The 18,554-nt window shown below is 40.0% G+C and overlaps 1 protein-coding gene across 2 annotated transcripts in view; it reads left to right on the top strand.

The window, feature by feature from the left end:
- The first annotated feature begins 339 nt into the window (after positions 1–339).
- The window catches only part of coro1ca (coronin, actin binding protein, 1Ca), a 43,757-nt gene continuing 25,542 nt past the window's right edge, over positions 340–18,554 (top strand). The window contains exons 1-2 of one of the 2 annotated variants that reach the window (XM_046034246.1): positions 364–481; positions 13,988–14,014. In XM_046034246.1, the coding sequence (XP_045890202.1) occupies positions 13,993–14,014 (22 nt within the window). In that variant the 5' untranslated portion in view covers positions 364–481; positions 13,988–13,992. Of the gene's footprint in view, positions 482–13,987; positions 14,015–18,554 lie in introns of both variants that reach the window. The other variant, XM_046034247.1, reaches the window with a different exon arrangement.

Below are 18,554 nucleotides of genomic sequence, written 5' to 3' on the forward strand. Positions count from 1 at the left end.
TAAGTCCTATTAATTGTATAATTTGTGTAAGTAAAATGATGCTTTTCTAAATGATATGATTTTAATATAACAGAGAGATTATTGATAATTGGTACATAGATGGCAATTAGATTTTATAAAGATAATAGTAATATCACAATAAAACCACAGGAGATTAAAACGCCATGAAGGAACATAAACACACAACTGATGGTGATTTTCGCCAACTGGGAACCTGAAGAAAGAAGGCGTGAGTTATATGTTCCCTGTTATCCAAAAGGCGCTCTGATTGGCTGCTGGAGCTGTCCGTCAAAGGCCGCTAATCCACACAGGGCTCGCCAAGCCAAATCAGGGGGCGGGACTAGCGGCGGAGTGGGGAAAGAGCACACAGAGCGGGTGGTGTCTGCACAGCAGCTCTGGCTGAGCAAGGAATCAAGTGGGATACGCGTTGTCTGTGTATATCATTCATCTTTCCGGAATACTTTTATTTTCCTCTCAGAAGGTAGGTTACAGATTATGTGAATTGTTTAGACTCTACCCCCTTTAATTGGTTTGAACTGTCTTCGTCTGTCCACCTCCAGCCATCCAGACAGGAAAGTGCATGCGCTAGCTAAAATGAATCGGGACAGTCTGTAGAATGTGAACAGTTTTTTTTTTTTTTTTTTTTTTTTAGCTAGCGCTAGCCATTAACGGCGGTTAACTGACAATGCCAAAAACTTTCTAACCGATAACCAAATAAATTGCTGTTTTCAAGCAAGGCTTTTGTTCCTTCTAGTGTTGGGTGGGTTTCATGGGTAATTCACGACATTAAATGTGCTATTGTACGTTATTGAGCGGGGTGGGGTAGCTAACCATAGTGCGGCAGGAAAACTTATCTCCGAAACGATAGATCCACATACACGGAGGTGCGGGCAGATCAGCCGCGCCCTGGCCCCTGGCATCCTGACTGTTAATATATAGACAATTCAAACAGAATAATGGGCTCCAAACATAAGAGTATCTAAGATTTAACAATATAATTTGCAGAGACAGTCTTTTTTTTTCTTCTTTTTTTTCTCTTTTCTTCAAAATGACCCTCTTTCATTTAAATCTAATATCTGCAATATTCATCCAGAGGCCAGGTTCACATTTGACCCACTAACACACTGATAAAAAGAGTCACGGCACCGGAGCAGTCGCTGCCTCCATGCTGGCAACTATATTTGTTACCCAAATCCACAATCACTGTCTTCCACCTGCTCCATAACACGTGGAGAATCGTTAGTATAAAAGTATGCGGAATCTGTGCAGAGAGATTTCCTACCTCAACCATGTCTAATAGTGACCGTCAATGAAGGCAGATATTGAAATATTGTTTACTGACCTGAGTCCATTAAGTATTATGGTGACAGCTGTTTATAAAAAGGTTTGGTTTAAGTATGTTCAAGCCAAATTAAGATTGGGTAAATTTTACTATTAAGTGTTCAAGTGTTCAAAAGCATTACTTTGATGTACCTAAATATCTTATTAAAAGTTTCCACAACTGGACCTCATATGCTGTAATTAAATTGGGTTTGCACATTAATGAATGTTTTGAAAGGGAAGTGTAATCTTGCAGTGTGTCATAAGTAGCCACTAAAGATTATTTTCATGATTGAGCGATCTGTCCATTAATTTTTTGATTCTCATCTGTATGATCATCAGTCCAAAACCCACACATATTCAATTAACAATGATACACAACAGAGAAGCAGCAAATCCTCACATTTGAGTAGCTGGAACCAGAGAGTATTTGGCAGTTTTGGTTGACCGACATTAGTTCACTTTCTGCCCCTCAGCTAATCAATGAATTGACTAATTTGTTTCACCCAGGGTCACAAGTATTATGAAGTAGCCTCACTCTTAAAATTCGACTTGGCACTGCCTTGGAGCTGCGACTAATGTGATTTTCAAATACTAATACCATGCTGGGAAAGCAGTATATTGAAAATTTATCCAAAACTGGAGCTTGTTGGGAGATCATTAAAGGCCTGATGGCGTTCTCCTCCTCACATGGCAGTTGTAAATAGTCTCTCCAGTCCAGCCCTAGAGCCTGGGTGTTGACCCAAGTAGTCCTTTCTGTGACCCCTCTGTGCGCCACCAACGGTTCATTTGCTTGCTCATGACAATAGGGCAGTTTGATTTGTAATGACCGTGGTTAGTGTGCCAAAAGGGCAGTGTGATTAGCATATTTGGCCTCCGTCTTAAACTAGGTTACTCAGCTTCCGTGTTTAATCAGCTTTTGAGTTGGAGGACTTTCCCTCGAGAATCGCTGTGGGATGCAGAGCAGGCGAAGGCTGATAGAGCGACCCCAGGGTCGACAGTCAACAGTACTACAGCTGTGTTTGGGCTTGTTAACCATTCCAGACGCATCAACCTGGTTGTGCTGCAGTACAAGGTCTTTTAGCAGTGTGTAGTCTGTCTTCCTATGGCTGAGAGAGGAAGTGGGTCAGGAAGCAGAGGGAAACTGAGCATGAGATGTGAGGGAGTGTTGGTTTCCATCCAGGCGTCCCGGTGTGGGCTGTGGTGAAGACTTGAGTGCATTTTTATTTTTTTTTTTTGTAACATTTTGAATTAGTTTCAGGGAAATCATTAAGATTTATATCCACTACCCAAATTATCCATTAGATTTATTTCATCCATATTGATGCAGCTGTTCCCTGCTGGCCATCATGTCATTATTGTGCTGAAATTGTTAAGAAAAAGTGGTTCAGTCTTGGCCTTTGTTTTGTGGACTAAGGAATGTGAACATTAGATGGTAGCTTAGTAATAGTTTGCCATATCTCCTGTTGGTTAGTTCTCATATCACTCTACAGGAATAAGCAGCATCCCTGTGGAAAGAAGCTAGATACTTGGTCAACAGTTTGGCCTCTGCATCTCAGTTGGATTAAAAGATTGCATTCTTTTAACGTGTCTGACATACCTCAGATTGTGTCCAGTCCTGTCTGTGCAAGATGTTATCTCAGTCCACACTTTCAAGAGGACGTTCTGCCAGAAACCTTCAGAATGACATGCCACACCTTGAAAATTCAACAGACTTTGTTTAAGTTACAGGATTTATCTGAGCACAGGTGGGAAGAAACATCTCATTAACCAACCACCTGCTTAGCATATTAGTGTGTTTGTTTGTTTGCTTGTTTAGATCAGCCTAGTGATAAAGAGAATCAAATGTCTAAATCTGTGCCTTTTTAATTGCTTACACAGTAGAAAACAGACACACAGCCCATTGACAGTGGAGATTCTTTCTATTAAGATGCTCAAATAACAAAAGGGACAATATAATTATAGCTAAAAAAACTATATGATTGTTATTTTTGTGTTTTGCATCTATATTATAGGGTTTATATAAATAAGTTTGCTTGGAGTCTCAAAGATGAAGTTCAGATGCCATCTCTCCTGTTTTGACAAACCTCCTCTTTAGCAATTCCAGCAGATGCACACAGGCTAATACTATTTCTTCCATTGGTCTTTTCCACCACAGCTGACAACATCTGTTGAAATGGAGCAGTGGTTTGTGCATTGCTCACTGGGGGAGGGGGAAGTAGCTGATCAGGAAGAGGAAGGCACATGCTATGTACTTTGAGGCTTTAATATTTAGGAGTTGACTCTTTTTTTTTTTTTTTTTTTTTTTTTTTCTCAGAACAGGAATTGATATAGTTGGGAAGGTGGTTTTTGCTGGAGTTCAGTTTAAGGCAACAATTGCGTAAGACTTTCTGGTAAAAAATCCCGTCATCTGTAATTACCCATCATTTTTATTAAATATTTTTAATGATATAGAGACATATATAACCTATTGAATAGCGTTGAATTTTCAAAAACAACTCGATCACATTTAATATACAGAGCTTACAGATTAGGGGATGGAGAGAAAAGAAAAGATGAACAGAGATGCTTTTCATGTCACCACACGAAGCAGATGAATGATTTTTTTTTTACCTCCTTGCAGCGACTTGCTTCCCCTGTAACATTAGCTGCCTCTGGCTGATCGTCGTAATGAGTATTACTTGCTTGTCCCTCACCCTCCACCGCATCAATCCCATTTTTTTTCACCTTGTTTATCAACCACAGTCCAACTATTGGGCTTTCTAAAGAAGCTTCAGACACTCAGCTGCCTAGCATTTTATGATCGCTAGCCTGTGTAGCGGTATGTCATACCAATGTGAAAGCCAGCTAGACAACGAGGTCATCCACCTGAGATCAAAGACAAGACTACTGAACAGGAGGGTCTGCTAAAGGTGGTCTACAAGTATTTTGTGTGAATTACTTAACATTATGGTTGATTGCCTTTAGTCTAAATTTGTGAGAATGAAGAACGGCCTTCAGATTTTTCCATCATTGTTTAAAAAATCCAGGCAGTGACTGAGAATAGTTAGTTACCGCAACCCCTAAGCGTACAGATATTTTCTGACTTCTGTGACTTATTCCTTTTTTGGAATGAGGAAGTTGGCAAAATTTCCTCCTTTGATCTCTGGTGTTGAAGTCTCTTCATCTGTAAATGTCTGACACCCTACGTGTTTAGGTACATGTACATAACCTTTACTTACTGAAAATTTAATTCTAACCAGTAATTGGTTTCTTTCTGTGTTACACCAACCACTGAGTTCAACTTGAGTCACATTGCTCTTGTGTCTCCAAGTCTCATTTCCTCTACAAAGTATAAAAGAAAACATTCCTTACAACACTGGTGCATAATGTATTGTGATCCAGTAGTATTTAAATTGTGCAGAGCACAGACTGCCTGGTCACTTGGGGTTGAGAGAGGTGAAAAAACATTACCTTATCTCATTGTTGCAAAAAGCACTGGAATGTAGCTGGAATCTGATTACAATGGTGGTCCGTGGCCTTGGTTACAGGAAGGGGATTTAGGTGGCGTCTCATGCGGTCTTGGTGACAAAAGGCAAAAGGCAGCCAGTGTATGGGGAGCAGTGAGGCGACATCACTGGTGTGTGTGTGTGTGTGTGTGTGTGTGTGTCTGTGTTTAGTGGCTTGGGTAGCAAAGTGTGGGAAAGTCTCTAAAATTACAGTAACAATAACCTTCTGATAATAATAAAATACCAATACTGTGGGATGTGTATACATTGATCACATTTGGCCTCCCCCCTGTATTGTAGCCGTATTAGCCTAGCATTTGTTGGAGGGATGTACTTCACTGTATATGAATGGCGAGCAGTGACCTGAACTGTGGCTACCAAGATGATGCTAGCGGCTCAATTGCAGGGAAGTCAGCAAAAGCCACAATTGTGGAAATGCACTAACAAACCAAGGAAGTGCAAAACTAAACATGTAGCAGATAAGACCTGTTGAGAAACATTGTTTTATTTGCAGATTGCGTCTGTCCGTGGAGGGCTTTATGCATGCCACTGACCTCAGCTTTAGACTTACATGCCATTGTCAAGATAAATGGCTCAAGATAAGACATACATTGCGTTGTGATGAACTTGACAAGTGAGACAACAGATGAACTGGAACACACTTTGCAGTCAAAAGATGTTACTGCACATGCAGCAGCCACTGTGGATGAATATTTAACTAGTGTTGAAACTGTGTGTTGATTTAATCTATTAGTCAAATAGTTATTCTGAAAATCACTGGTTTTAGTTAGTTACCAAGGTAAAATACCAATCTTGCTTCTTACAGACCCTTTTTTGTCTTTTACGTAATTTCTGGTTTTTGACATCGGTGTCTCTGGAATGCACCATAAGTCTGCGAGACGACTAGTAGGTTTTTGCTGCCTAGTCAAGCTCAACCTGTTGTGAGAAACAGGTCTACAACCAACATTACAGTCAAATATTTATACTGGGCGTATTTGATTAAAGCTTCTGGAACCATAATGGAGATACTTTCATGCATGTAGTACACAGTAGTGCTGAGTATACAGTATTTTTCTAAAAATAACTTGTGGAAACTGTTTAGGCTTTGTCATAGTCTGCTCTAATTCTGCTGCCCCTCCCTCTCCCACATCAGCTCATCCTGATTTTGTGGGATTTTCATGTTATGTCACATCTCACTCACCACGCACACTATGAAACACCAAGCATCAGGGGGACAGTTTGCACCCCAACAATAAGATGGTGAAAAGATATAAAGGCTGTCTGAATATTGTCCACTCTTGTTTTGCATTGCCCATTGTCCAGAATAAGCAATTATCTTTGGGTTTCACAGAGCCCTATTAGGCAGTGAGTTTTAATCCTGGTTAGGCTGGTTATCAGCTGTAGCGGGGATGTTGCGCCACGTTTACACTGAATGGTACGGTTCGACTCGCTCTTTTTTTGGACAGTACCTGGTACTTTTTTTTTTTTTTTGGTATCATCTCGGCCAAATTCCCAAGTTAGCTAGGCTGATACTAAAAGGTGAAAAACAGCGGAAAAAGGGATGGGAATTTCTGGGCACCTCACGATTCGATTACGAGGGCTGCGATGTGATTATAAAATGATTATTGATGCATAATTTTTTTCTATACAGGATCTCTGGATAATTACTAAGCATTAAATTTGCGCATTAAAATCCAAAAGAAATATCTCCTAATAAGCTTAAAAGGACTAGTTTGCATCCCTAATTTATTTCATTAACCTCAGCTCCATGGTCCCTAATTTCTCCTCCTAGCTCCTCGGAAAACTGAAATATAAAGTAAATTATCAGGATGTACAGTGTGTGGCCAGGACAGAACTGTAGACCAGTTTTAGTCTAAGCTTGTACCTGATGTTCTCAACTCTTGACAAGTAGGTAAGTTAGTAATGACATACAGCTGAGCTAATTAATATTACTTCGTTACTAATTTAGCTAATGTTAAGTTATATAACAAACGTGCTGGACAGGGGAGATGTTAGCTAGCACTTACCGCCTTCACTTTTCCAGCAGTTGGGGAAACTACAGATTTTTTTATAAACGGACACACTGTGACCTACACTGGATATTTACTACCAGACTGAAACTTACTGCTAATATTTATCTCCGCTAACTTTCAGAGTCATGTTCTGCCGCCCCTCTCTCTCAGTAGCTCGGCCTCACACACAGGATACACAGAGAGATTGCCAGGTGTCAACATGCTTGCACAGTGTGCAAGTTAAAATCATCACTTGCGCATTGATATTAAAGATTGTGTGACATTTTAGTAGGGTGGTTATTCATTCCACAGCAGTGGTGTGTTGAATACACGGGGAACACTGGTCTCTCTGTTATGTGCATGCCACAGACGGTCCAGGCGCTGCACTTCCGCGAGTTCTGCGTTTCGTGTTCCGTCAACATAACCTTATACTTTAACATTTAAATAATAGATTTTTTGACATTTGTTAATCGAGACAGAATCTTCCACATCGCGATGCATCTAAGAATCAAATTATAATTTTGACTGATTGGTCCAAGGGCACCAATCGGCATTTGAATGACATGCGACATCCTGCAAAAACCCGCTATTTTTAAAAAGCCAAGCTACCATCAAAAGTGGCCGCTATTTATTTTTTATTTACTTGGACTAGATTTGAAAAAATGGTAGCCCATAAACTCACACCGTGGTCAATTGAACACAATCTCTTTGATAATCCTCTGTTATAAGAGTAGTGTAGCAAATTTTTCTGTGGGTAGTGAGTGTGTGGTTGTGCAAGTGAGAGAGAGAGCAAGCGAGAGTTTAGCAGTGTAGTTGTCGGTAGGGCTGTTGCGGTGAAGTAATTTCCACCGCGGCAGTATGTTGGGGTTCAACAGCGCGGTATGTGGTATTATCGCATTTTTCATCAATGAAGTAATTTTGTGCCATATAGCAGAGTAAGAGTGTATCTGTCACCTTACTGCACAGTGAGCCGCTAACAGCAGCTTTATGGTCTGAGCAAGCAAGCTAGCTGCTGCGTGCTAGTCAACAACAATGCCAAGCAAATTCCTTTTTGTAGTTTGACCGTGTCTTTTTCAGACGTAGCTATATCATTACCTTCAGGGCATGTCTATCAAGTCAGTTTACATACCGCAGCAACGCGGGCGCACGCCCACGCCCACACACAAACAGAATGGCTGTTCACAACTAACCACTGCGCTGTAGTAACGTTATAACTAAATTTCCACAGAAAGCAGCATGGAAAAACAGCTGCAGGCTTCCGACACACTACGCACCTTAGTGAGATTCAAATGAGGCTTACTGTCCACAGTTTCTCTGGACTGTCCCTCAGGATCACAACGTTGTCCACCATCACTGAGCCTGCAAGCCACATTAGCCGTGCGGTATGCTAACGCCAACTTAGCTAACCTTTAAAATAAACAGTAAAACAACACAAAACACTGCAACACTTAAAGCTTCAGAGTTTGAAGTCGGGTCACATACAGCCCATGGCGATCCATCGTTGAACCGTTACAGAGGTCATTACGGTTGTGGAACTTCTGAAGCACTCATTTATTAATTTAACATGCCCTGAAGTGTACACTATGAACATTGCAGTTGTTGCGGTGCTTGCCATCCTCCCCGGTAGGCTTGACCAATAGCGCGGTATTTCAATTTTGTGGTTATCGCGACAGCCCTAGTTGTCGGTTTAGCAGTAAACGTACAGTGTATGTTACAGTTTCTCAGTGAATAAAGGGTGCAGCCAAAGTAAAGCTGCCATGTGTTTCCCTACTACTTGAAAAGTGAAGGGGATCATGCACTGTTAACTAGAAGATGATGTCAGGTAGTTTGCCACGGTGTTGCTCGCCTACATTGAGGGAGTACTATCTGTGGTGGATAATGAAGTAGAGAAAAGTATCTGGTACCAAAAGCAGGTAGAGTCAAGTCCATGTGAGTCAAGTACCGTGCAGTGGAAACACAGCATTAAGTGTTGTAGGTAAGCACTTCAGTAAATCTCATCCTTGTCCAGACATTTCTCCTGTAATTGAATTGAAAGTTTTGTTTTCTTATTAGGTCTGGACAATTAATTGAAGAGTAATTAAAACCAACATTCAGAGCTTTTACCTGACATGAATTACCGTGTCGGTTTGTGTGTGTGTGTGTGTGTTCCAGCCTGGAGTCAGGCAGAGGCTAGCTAGCGCTAACCGCCTTCACTTTCAGACATCCATTTTATTAACGGACACAATGTAACCTACACTGTACATTTACTGCCAGACTGACAACAAACTCTTGGTTTTTGGTGCTTTTGAGACAAGTGAAGCGAGTGTTCGGGGTGGTGAGTTTACATACAAAGTCAATTCAAAGACTCGTAGAGCCGCGACTTCCTGTCGGACAATGCAAAGGGGGCGGTGGTGGCAACGCGAAGGAATTTGCGTGACTTGAAAGACTCATGACGCTGAGTCGCGTTAGCCTATCAGCGTTGAGATTGTCCGTATGTCACCGATGGCTTCAGAGCGTTGTGTGGAGAGGGCCAGGCAGAGCGGGAGATCGACATTCTGCTGGCCAGCGGAAAGCTGCTAAACTTGGGGGAGAGGAGCAGGGACCAGCACTCCAGCTTTTGGACAAATAAACACCCGTAATTGGACTGGATTATGCTCTGACAACTACGCCGTTTGCTCGTGGGAGGAGCTCAGAGTAAACCTCTTTTTATTAAATTAGCTTTTTACTCTAGTTTTTGGGATTACAACGTTGATTTATCTTCACTCGAGATTCTCAGCAGCTAGCTTCCGTGCACATCCGGTTCTAGTGTTGTTAGCGTCGTTTGGCACGCAGAGCTCTGTTGGACTACTACTTCATATTAATATAAAAACCGGACAAAACTGGACATTGCTGGCAGAAAAGAAAGCGAGGTGGTTGAACTACCTGGTGAGTTCAGAAAACATGTGTATGTAACTTTATTCCAGCTATGGTTGTACTTTACTGTGTCCAAGTTAGCATAGCAAAGCCCTGATCGATCTGAACTCCATTCAGAAAACAAACATTTTAAAAGTTGTTGTCCTGCTGACAGACCTGACAAAGCATGAATTCATATGTTAACAAATCTGGATCATATTGTAGTTATTTCGGCATCAGTTTGATCTGTTTATTGCTATTTAATCACAGCAAAATGCTTACTTTGGGTGCCGACTATAGGGGAGCCGTGTCTCCATAATGTGCACGTCAACATTACCTTATCAATTTTTAAAAAAAAAACAGCTTTAATAATTAAGCGTATTTACAGTACAAAATTTGTCAGTGAACTATGAGGGCAAAAAACATTAAAATACAAAATAATCGTAATTGAGGTAAAATGTTCAATTAGTCATGATTTTGATTTTAGGGGAAATCGTCCAGCCCTACTTCTTATGTAAAGTAAGGCAGCAGCTAACGATTCTTTTCATCGTAGATTAATCTGTCAATTATTTTCTCGATTAATCGATTAGTTGTTTTGTCTATTAAGTGTCAGAAAATTGTCAAATGTCTGTCACTGTCCCAAAGCCCAAGAAGACGTCCTCAAATGTCTTGTTTTGTCCACAACCCAAATATATTCACTTTACTTTCATAGAGGACTAATAAAACAGAAAATATTTACATTTAAGAAGCTGGATCATTTTTCTTGAAAAAATGACTCAAACAGATTAATCGATTATCAAAATAGTTGGCTATTAATTTAATAGTTGACAACTAATCGATTGTTTGAATAATCCTTGCAGCTCTAAAGTCTTTATTTCAAGGTTGGGAAATAATATGTTATAATAACTATAAGCCCTGTCGAGGAGAAACCATTGGAGTACAAATAGCTGTTGACAGAATGGGGTGGTCCCGTATTTTAATTGGAATGTGTGAACATAACTGAATGTGGCAGGGGATAGTGAGCATTACATGTCTCATGTCTTACATTCAAATCTTCCGAAATCTAAACACAGTTGCTTTCCAAAGGGTGGATGTCCCAGTTGTAGGGGTCTAGGATGACTCAATAGCACAAAGTAAGAGGAGAAGTGTAGATTTTCCTGGACAATGGTCACTTTCAAGTGCTTTAATTGATCTTAGTGTTCAGTTACTGAGATGCAACTTGGATGGAGGGATGAGAAAGGAGTTTGTTCTTCTTTTATAGGAATGAGAATGTGGCACACAGACCAAACATGAGCCCTCATTAAGCTTTCTTTTACTTTTTTATTTATTTATTTTTTACTTGTTTCCTCTCTGTAGCTGTTTTGCAGTCTTATGTCAGAGCGAAACAATTTCCCTTCGGTTTAATAGAAGGCAGCAGTCTGTACTGTGACTTTGAGGTGGAGAGGAGAGGGAAACCCTCATTGGCCTGATACAGTGAGCTCAGTGGCAAGCATCAAGGGCATAAATTATTCCATTATCGCCTTACTGTTCATACCATTTCCTGTGTTCCTAATGTGTCCATTATTTCACACTACTGAAACATGACAAGCCTGCCATTTAGTGATCATTTGTGTTTGTCGTTTTAAAGTTCAGTCAGAAAAACCAATGAAAGTGAAGTATAGCACTCAATTTTCCATAAGACCCACATTTTCTTGACAGTATTGTCAGCTGTAAATGGAGTTGAGCAATGCCAAGAAGGATGCTAAAAACTGTGTCACACTGGTCCCATTTCCTGTTAGTCATTTCCTCAGGCTGTGGGGTCCTCCTGTCTCTGCACATCAGGGTCAGCTATGCTATAAAGCAATAAGGTACATGGCTCTCCTTTCTTCTGATTTGCCCAACAGATACTCGAGGGCTTTTTTTTTTCTTGAATTAGGGCTGGATCAGTGAGCTGTAAATCAAGGTGTGTCAGACCTGGCCTGGTGCCAACGCTTTAGTGCCTCAGCACACCCCCGCTGACATTGTTACATGCAAATGTCAAATGATCATTATGATGCTAATGTTTGGGAAAGGGCACGGTTCATAAAAACAGAATAATAAATAATTGATTTACAGGATTCAGTGTTGACTCTTAAATGTAGCCCCTGCAATTATTTGGAGGTCTTCTGTCTACTGAATTTTGACAGATAAAAAGGTCATTTTATCATTCAGTATAACATTCATTACTGAGTGGTCCACTGGGTGACGGAAACCAGTGTTCTTGTGTTTGTTCTCTATAAATATTTCCTTTTTGTGTTGAGAATGACTGTGTTCAGTATTAGTTCCTGGTCTTTGTGGTCACCACAGAAGTCTTAACAGGAAGTTGGCCATTTGGATAAGGCCATTGCTAGCTTTAAACAGAATAACCCTGCCTCTCTGGTTCCTGTGCGCTGCTTATTAAATCTTGCCTGTTACAACAAAAACTCTAAGCACTCCTCATCCTAAACCAATTATATTTAAGATAGTATATTAGTGTCAAGTTTAAAATTGATATTGTTTGTGAATAATTAAAAGTAGAGCATTATGTTTGCTAATTTGTGTTGCCTCATAATGTTTGGAACAGGTTCTAGTCTAGAACAGCACAGAACCATGTAGATGCAAATTTACAAAACACAACAACTGTTGCAAAACAATCAGATCACTTCCGCTGTGGTGAAACAGCTGTACATAAAGAGTGTCGAAACAACTCAGCTTGGTCCAGAAGTCACTTTGCTTCACTAAAATCAAAGATAGTATTGCTGACAACTAAATTGTCTACATTAACAAGTAGAAATTGGTACACAACCACCAAAAGCAGGCCACACAAGCATTCACATTCATTCTCTGCTGTCCCAGTTCTCTTTTTAGGCTTACTTTGTAGGCTCAGCTCACCAGGTGCGGGTGAGGGATAATGGTGTTCTTACATAAGGGTTCTTAGATAAGGGAGTTTTAGGTTTGGCATTTGCCCATGGCGGGGTTAGGATCTGTCATCCTAGTGAGGGAGGTGAGATTTGTTTGAAACCTTGGAGGAAGTTCTGCCTGGGAAGCTAAACACAAGTCATGTAGCTCTTAGGTCTCAGTTGATCAAGCCCTGAATGTTAGAAATGATTCCTGGTTTGTGTTGAGTCTGAAGTTATCAACATTTCAGCTCGCCTTTGAGTCCTAGTACAGGACTTTAACAGTACAGTAATTGGTTTATGTGCATGTGCAATGCCCCTGACTAGAGATGCACCGATTGCAAATTTATTGGCCAATCCAGATTAAAAAATGTTTGCAATTTTGGGCGATTCCATTTTTCTTTCAAAGAACTACAGTTGACACAAATATTTTTGTTACTTTTCATTAATGGAACTTTCCTTCTTTCTTTATTTTTTTTCCTTTCTTTCCTTGGATCTCCATTAGCAGCAGCTTAAACATGGGCTATTCCTCCTGGGGTCCTTTCAATTGTATGGTCATAGTTAAAAAATGACTATTAAAATAACTTTTTCATTTTCTACAAAACCTTCTTTCACTCAAACAAATCTCCATATAAAAACTGCTCCAGGTTAGGCTACTGGACAGAGCTTTTTTGTACAAATAAAATCCAACTGAAAATGAATTGCAGTATAGCACAGCTCAGTGTTTCCTACAAAATGACATAATGAATGGCAGGGGTTGGGCAATATTTTATTTGAAAATATTTGAAAGAATACATTACCCTATTTCTTTCACACACCTACACCTCTTGTCTCTTACTGCACACACACTGGCTTGCCCTGCCTCCTCCTGCTCCTTTCTCCCTCTGTATTTGCTCTGTTGACGCCCAAAAAGCACTCGCATTTTGGATTTTATCACCCGCGATTCTGGTTTCATGGACTAGAGTGCCGCATGTGGAGGAGTCTTGTCATTAATGACTTGTCATTAATGAAGTTTACATGTGGGGTCTAACAGATAGTCTGTTACAAATAGAGCAGCTTTGTGTCTTCTTCACTCACGCTGAAGAACTTAACGCCAGAGACATGTTTTAGCGTGTGTGTGGCTATGACAACAGTCGGTGTATGTGCCGCTGTGCGCACCATCGTGAGACGCAGCATGCATGTAAATTTGACCGACAGAATCAAATATGTAAGAGTGATCGGCTTGGTCGCTGGTCCTGGCCGATCAGGCTGAAAAGAGGCTGATTCCGGTCACTGGCCGATCGATTGGTGCATCTCTACTCCTGACATATGGGAAATTCCCCAACTTGTAAAAGTCAATGATTTTCCTGCAAAAATATATCCTAATGTTATTTTTTCTTTTCTGTCTTGCCACATGTATCAGTGGGAATGGCTGCTAAATCTAACGATGGTGAGCATCCAGTGACAAAAGAAATGACGATGTCTTCTTGAGAAGGATTGTCAGGATACACCATTACCACACAACAAGGCTTACCACACAACAAGGCTTACTCCCCAAGACCCAGCGTTGCATAATCAGCTGCAACCCCACCCAGTCTGCTCTGACCTGCAGCGTGTACACTGATATAGCCCAACCCTCTCTCCATAAAGGTTTCAGATCCAGTGTCTGCAATCTCTTTAATCCAAGATGATTTCTACATGTTGTACACAAGCACAGACAATGATGAGTCAATCTGGTTCAACATTGATTGAACAAAAGTATGAAGTCTTTTTCCTTAAATACTTATCAATATCTACTACTCTACTTATCAACTTTTGTAAAAACTGTCAGTTTTAGAAAATGATGCACTCTAGGCCTATACCATAGGTCAAAATTCATCTTGGGCATATTTGGACATGTGTTGCTCTGATTTGTTGTCTTCAGAGTGGTTGGTTATTACTACAGTACACTACATATATTGAACATCTTCTGCTGTTTGTAGTGCCAAAGGTAGTGTGACTGTGGATTTTTGTGCAAGCCCGGACGGACCTCAAGAATTCAGGGAATGCAGCTTTGTCTGGACTAGTCACATTATTGTTATAAAACAACACAACTTATTAAGCTCTCCTGAATAAAACGATGTACTTCTCACTGGAAATTAACAGAGCTGAGTACAACTCTATAATTTTACTGCTCACTCTATATTAAGAATGGGAACGGCTTGATAGCAATTACGTTAGGTTAGTGGTGTCATCGATAGAAATTGCCCCATAGATGATTGGATCAGCCTTTATCCAAAAAACAGATGATTGAAAAGTACTCTCCTTAGTGACATCATCATGAAACTGTACTGCACCTGACTTGATAGGTTGCCCTTGGGTTTTGCCACCATGGAAAGACATGGAATGACACACTTCACCCAAATAGTCCGCCAAAATCAGTTTAGAATTCAGGTGCAGTCATCCTTCGTTTTATATACACATAAGTAATTCTTCACAAGGTTCAGTGGTTGAGAGGCAGCACCTCAGTGTTCAGTAAAAACTCCAAATACAACTCTGCTAGTTCTCATCATCATCTAAACCTCTTCCAGAAGTTTGCTGATTGGTCTGGCATCCAGCTGCGCAGCACAGTCCATTGATGTTTTACAGACTAAAATCTTGTACAGAAACCTGAGCTCATTAATTTTTTCTGGGTTTGCAAAGCGAGGAGTAATTCCAAATGTGGGGATATACCTACATTTAACAGTTGTTTGCATTTAGACTTTATAAGTAACCTTTTAAGACATTAGTTTGTGTTGTTTTCTATTACTTTTCATTCCTGGGTTGGTATTTCCCTGATGTTGCTAAGCAGCACATTTGTGTTACTAAACATGATTTGGAGACAGATTGCAGCCAACCAAACTCCCTATGCAATAGCCGGTGTCATAACGTGAGTTTTTGTTCTACATTTCCCCCCACTTTTTCTTGCTGCTACAGGTTTCATTTACTGTTGCCCTAACCTGTTGCAAACAAGACCATACATAATACCCAGTATAAAGAGCAGCATGCCTGAGAGCAGTCATTAGACATGTTCAGGGATGCGGACTGTCAGGAGAAGAATTGTAAGGTACTCAAAACGCAGATGGATACCTAGAGGTCAGCCTTGTGTTACTATATGTATTGTATATACTGGCCAATTGCCATATCATTAATCTATCTCAACAAGTTAGGTAATTCTTAAGAATTGTTGAGTGACGGAACACAAACTGATTTCTCGATTATTAAAATAGTTGGTGATTAATGTAATAGTTAAAAACCAGCTGATTAATTGTTGCAGCTCTTCCCAATACCCCCCACCCACCCCACTGTTGATCCAGCATTTACAAACTGCTTGTCATTTGTAAATGAAATCCTTGAATCTATGCTTACGTGATTGGCTGAAGCGGAAGGAGCCATCTGACTGGCTACAGATAATTCCTTGTTGGAGGGAAAAATGCATTTGACTAACAAGCCATGGCAGAGGGAGTCTCAAAACACCCACACACAAATGTAGTGAAGTTCACAAATGACGAGCAGTTTGTAAATGCAGGTACAGCTACAACTACATCCAAATATGGTTTTGATGAAAAGTGCTAGTGCTTTTAAATACTCCTATTATTTGTGGATTTTGATTACATTTATTTAAAACAAGAAATATTTCTGTGCGCGTCAGATACTATACATTTGTGAACTTTATTTTTTTCATTTGTTGGTTTATATACAACGAAGCATATTTTTCTGTGCATTGAAAAATATTTATGTGGAGAGTCAAAACACATTTGTGAATCTTTCTGTGTGCATTAATTAATATTGAGACTGATCTGACTCCATACACTCCAGCCAAGAGAGCATATATTAGACAACCAGTAGGACTAGCTCTAATTGAAAACTTGCAGTGGCAAACAGTTAGCCTGTCAAGCACTCGACAATCATTCAATTTAAGCTATGCCAAATTATATTTTATTCCCCTTACGACTGCAGTTAAAGATTATTTTTATTGTCGAATTACCTGTCAGTTATTTTCTCAATTTAATCCATCAGTTGTTTGGTCTTTAATCAGTGTTTTCCAAAGCCCAAGATGTTGTGTTCAAATGTCTTGTTTTATGCACAACCCAAAGAAATTCATTTTAGTGAGATAGAGTAGTGAAGAAACCAGAACATATTTAAGAAGCTGGAATCAGAGAATTTTCACTCGTCTTAAGAAATCCCTCGAAACAGATTTATCGATTATCAAAATAGTTAATAATAGACAACTAATCGATTTCATTGTTGCAGCTTTACTTCCCAACCCGTGATTTTTTTCACCAGTCACCCTCATGATGCTGTAAGTCTTTAACTGGTATTTTCAGACAAAGCATGAGCCAAATAAATCTTGGCTTAGTAGCTTCATAACGTTTTATGGTACATTTCTACTTTGTGAAATTTCTAGCCCTTTATTGGAACAAAAAATTTGCTCTATAACTGAAAATGCAATATAGACTGTTTGTCAAGTCAAGGAAGACCTGGAGTATTAAACTGTGAAGAAGTTCCTATGGTGCATTCTTTTCTCTCTGACCACAGAATTACATAATTATATATTTGACAATGTTTTGTTTAAAACAATGTCTGCAAAATGGGGAAATTGGGGACAATTAACAAAGTTGTTCAGCACAGTCAAAGACACAAGAAGCCAGATTTGTATTCCTATGGGTGGCGTCTACAGAAAGGTAATGTAGGAGAGTTATACCTTTTGTCAGGAGAATCGGTAGATAGTTCAAATAACCTTGGGCTTTTCACGACTGCCTCAGTTTAGCATGCCACCGTCTGCGTATTGTGTAGTAGGGAATATAAGAGAGGATTGTCTACTTGAATTCAGACAAACCTCACATCTAACTTGTCTAATGTTTATGGTTACACAGTTCCTCATTTAGGATTGCTGGTATTTTCTAGTGAGACTACATAGCTGAAAGTCAGTACTGATATGCCTATGCTGTGGAAAGTTCCCTTCTGTATGTCAATAAGACAGTTGAATATAAAGAGAAGTTAAAAAATGATCGTGTACATGTAAATATTCACTATATTACCTGTATGTTTAAAAAAAATAAAAAAAAATAAATCATGGTCAACAGATTAAAAATCTGGAAACCTACAAAAAAATGAAAGCAGTTAGTGCTGCCATCGTAGCAACAAGTTATTTGGGAGTTGTTTTTTTTTTTTTTGACACAGTAACTAAACCACTGCCACTAGACATGTAGCTGATTTAGGTGTCTGTGCACATATAGCTTCTATTCCACCCAAAATATGTGACAAATCTACAGCTCCAAATGTAAGAAAACAAGCCTCACTCCTCATGACAAAGTGGTCCTTGTTGAGCGTTGCCCCAGACTACCATCACATTACTGTAAGGAAGAACAACTCTTCTTTTCCCATTCTTGGCATATTTGAGAAGTAATTGTAACTGATTATGTAAGTTTTTCTCAGCAGTGACTAAAGGGCGATTCTTGGCTGCCGATGGCATGCTGTGAAATTGGAGAATAATTAACATTGTTGACAAAATGAGTTTTGTCTTAGTTTTTGTCTTTACTATAGTGTATTTACCAGGATTTCTGTGTCAGTCTTTCTCGTAGTAATCAAATTCAGTTTCCTTGACAAATGCACTTCTGAGCCAGATAAATATAGGGCAGGATTTAGACAATCTTATGTAACTCAGTGAAAAATAAACAGTTGTAATGACTGACGTGTTTTAGAGTGAGTTGGGCTGTTAGGTCACTCCCACATCCTTACAGGAAGAACTTCCTGCTTGTGTTGGGATCCTTGTCCTGTCGCAAACATGCCATACAAGTGTCTCTCTCGCTCTCTCTCGCGCTCGCTCTCTCTGGCGCTCGCGCTCGCTCTCTCTCTTTCTCTCGCTCTCTCTCTTTCTCTCTCGCTCTCTCTCTTTCTCTCTCGCTCTCTCTCTTTCTCTCGCGCGCTCGCTCTCTCTCTCGCTCTCTCACACACACACACACACACAC

Source organism: Micropterus dolomieu, linkage group LG21 (genome assembly GCF_021292245.1).
Source record: "Micropterus dolomieu isolate WLL.071019.BEF.003 ecotype Adirondacks linkage group LG21, ASM2129224v1, whole genome shotgun sequence".
Classification (NCBI taxonomy): Eukaryota; Metazoa; Chordata; class Actinopteri; order Centrarchiformes; family Centrarchidae; genus Micropterus; species Micropterus dolomieu.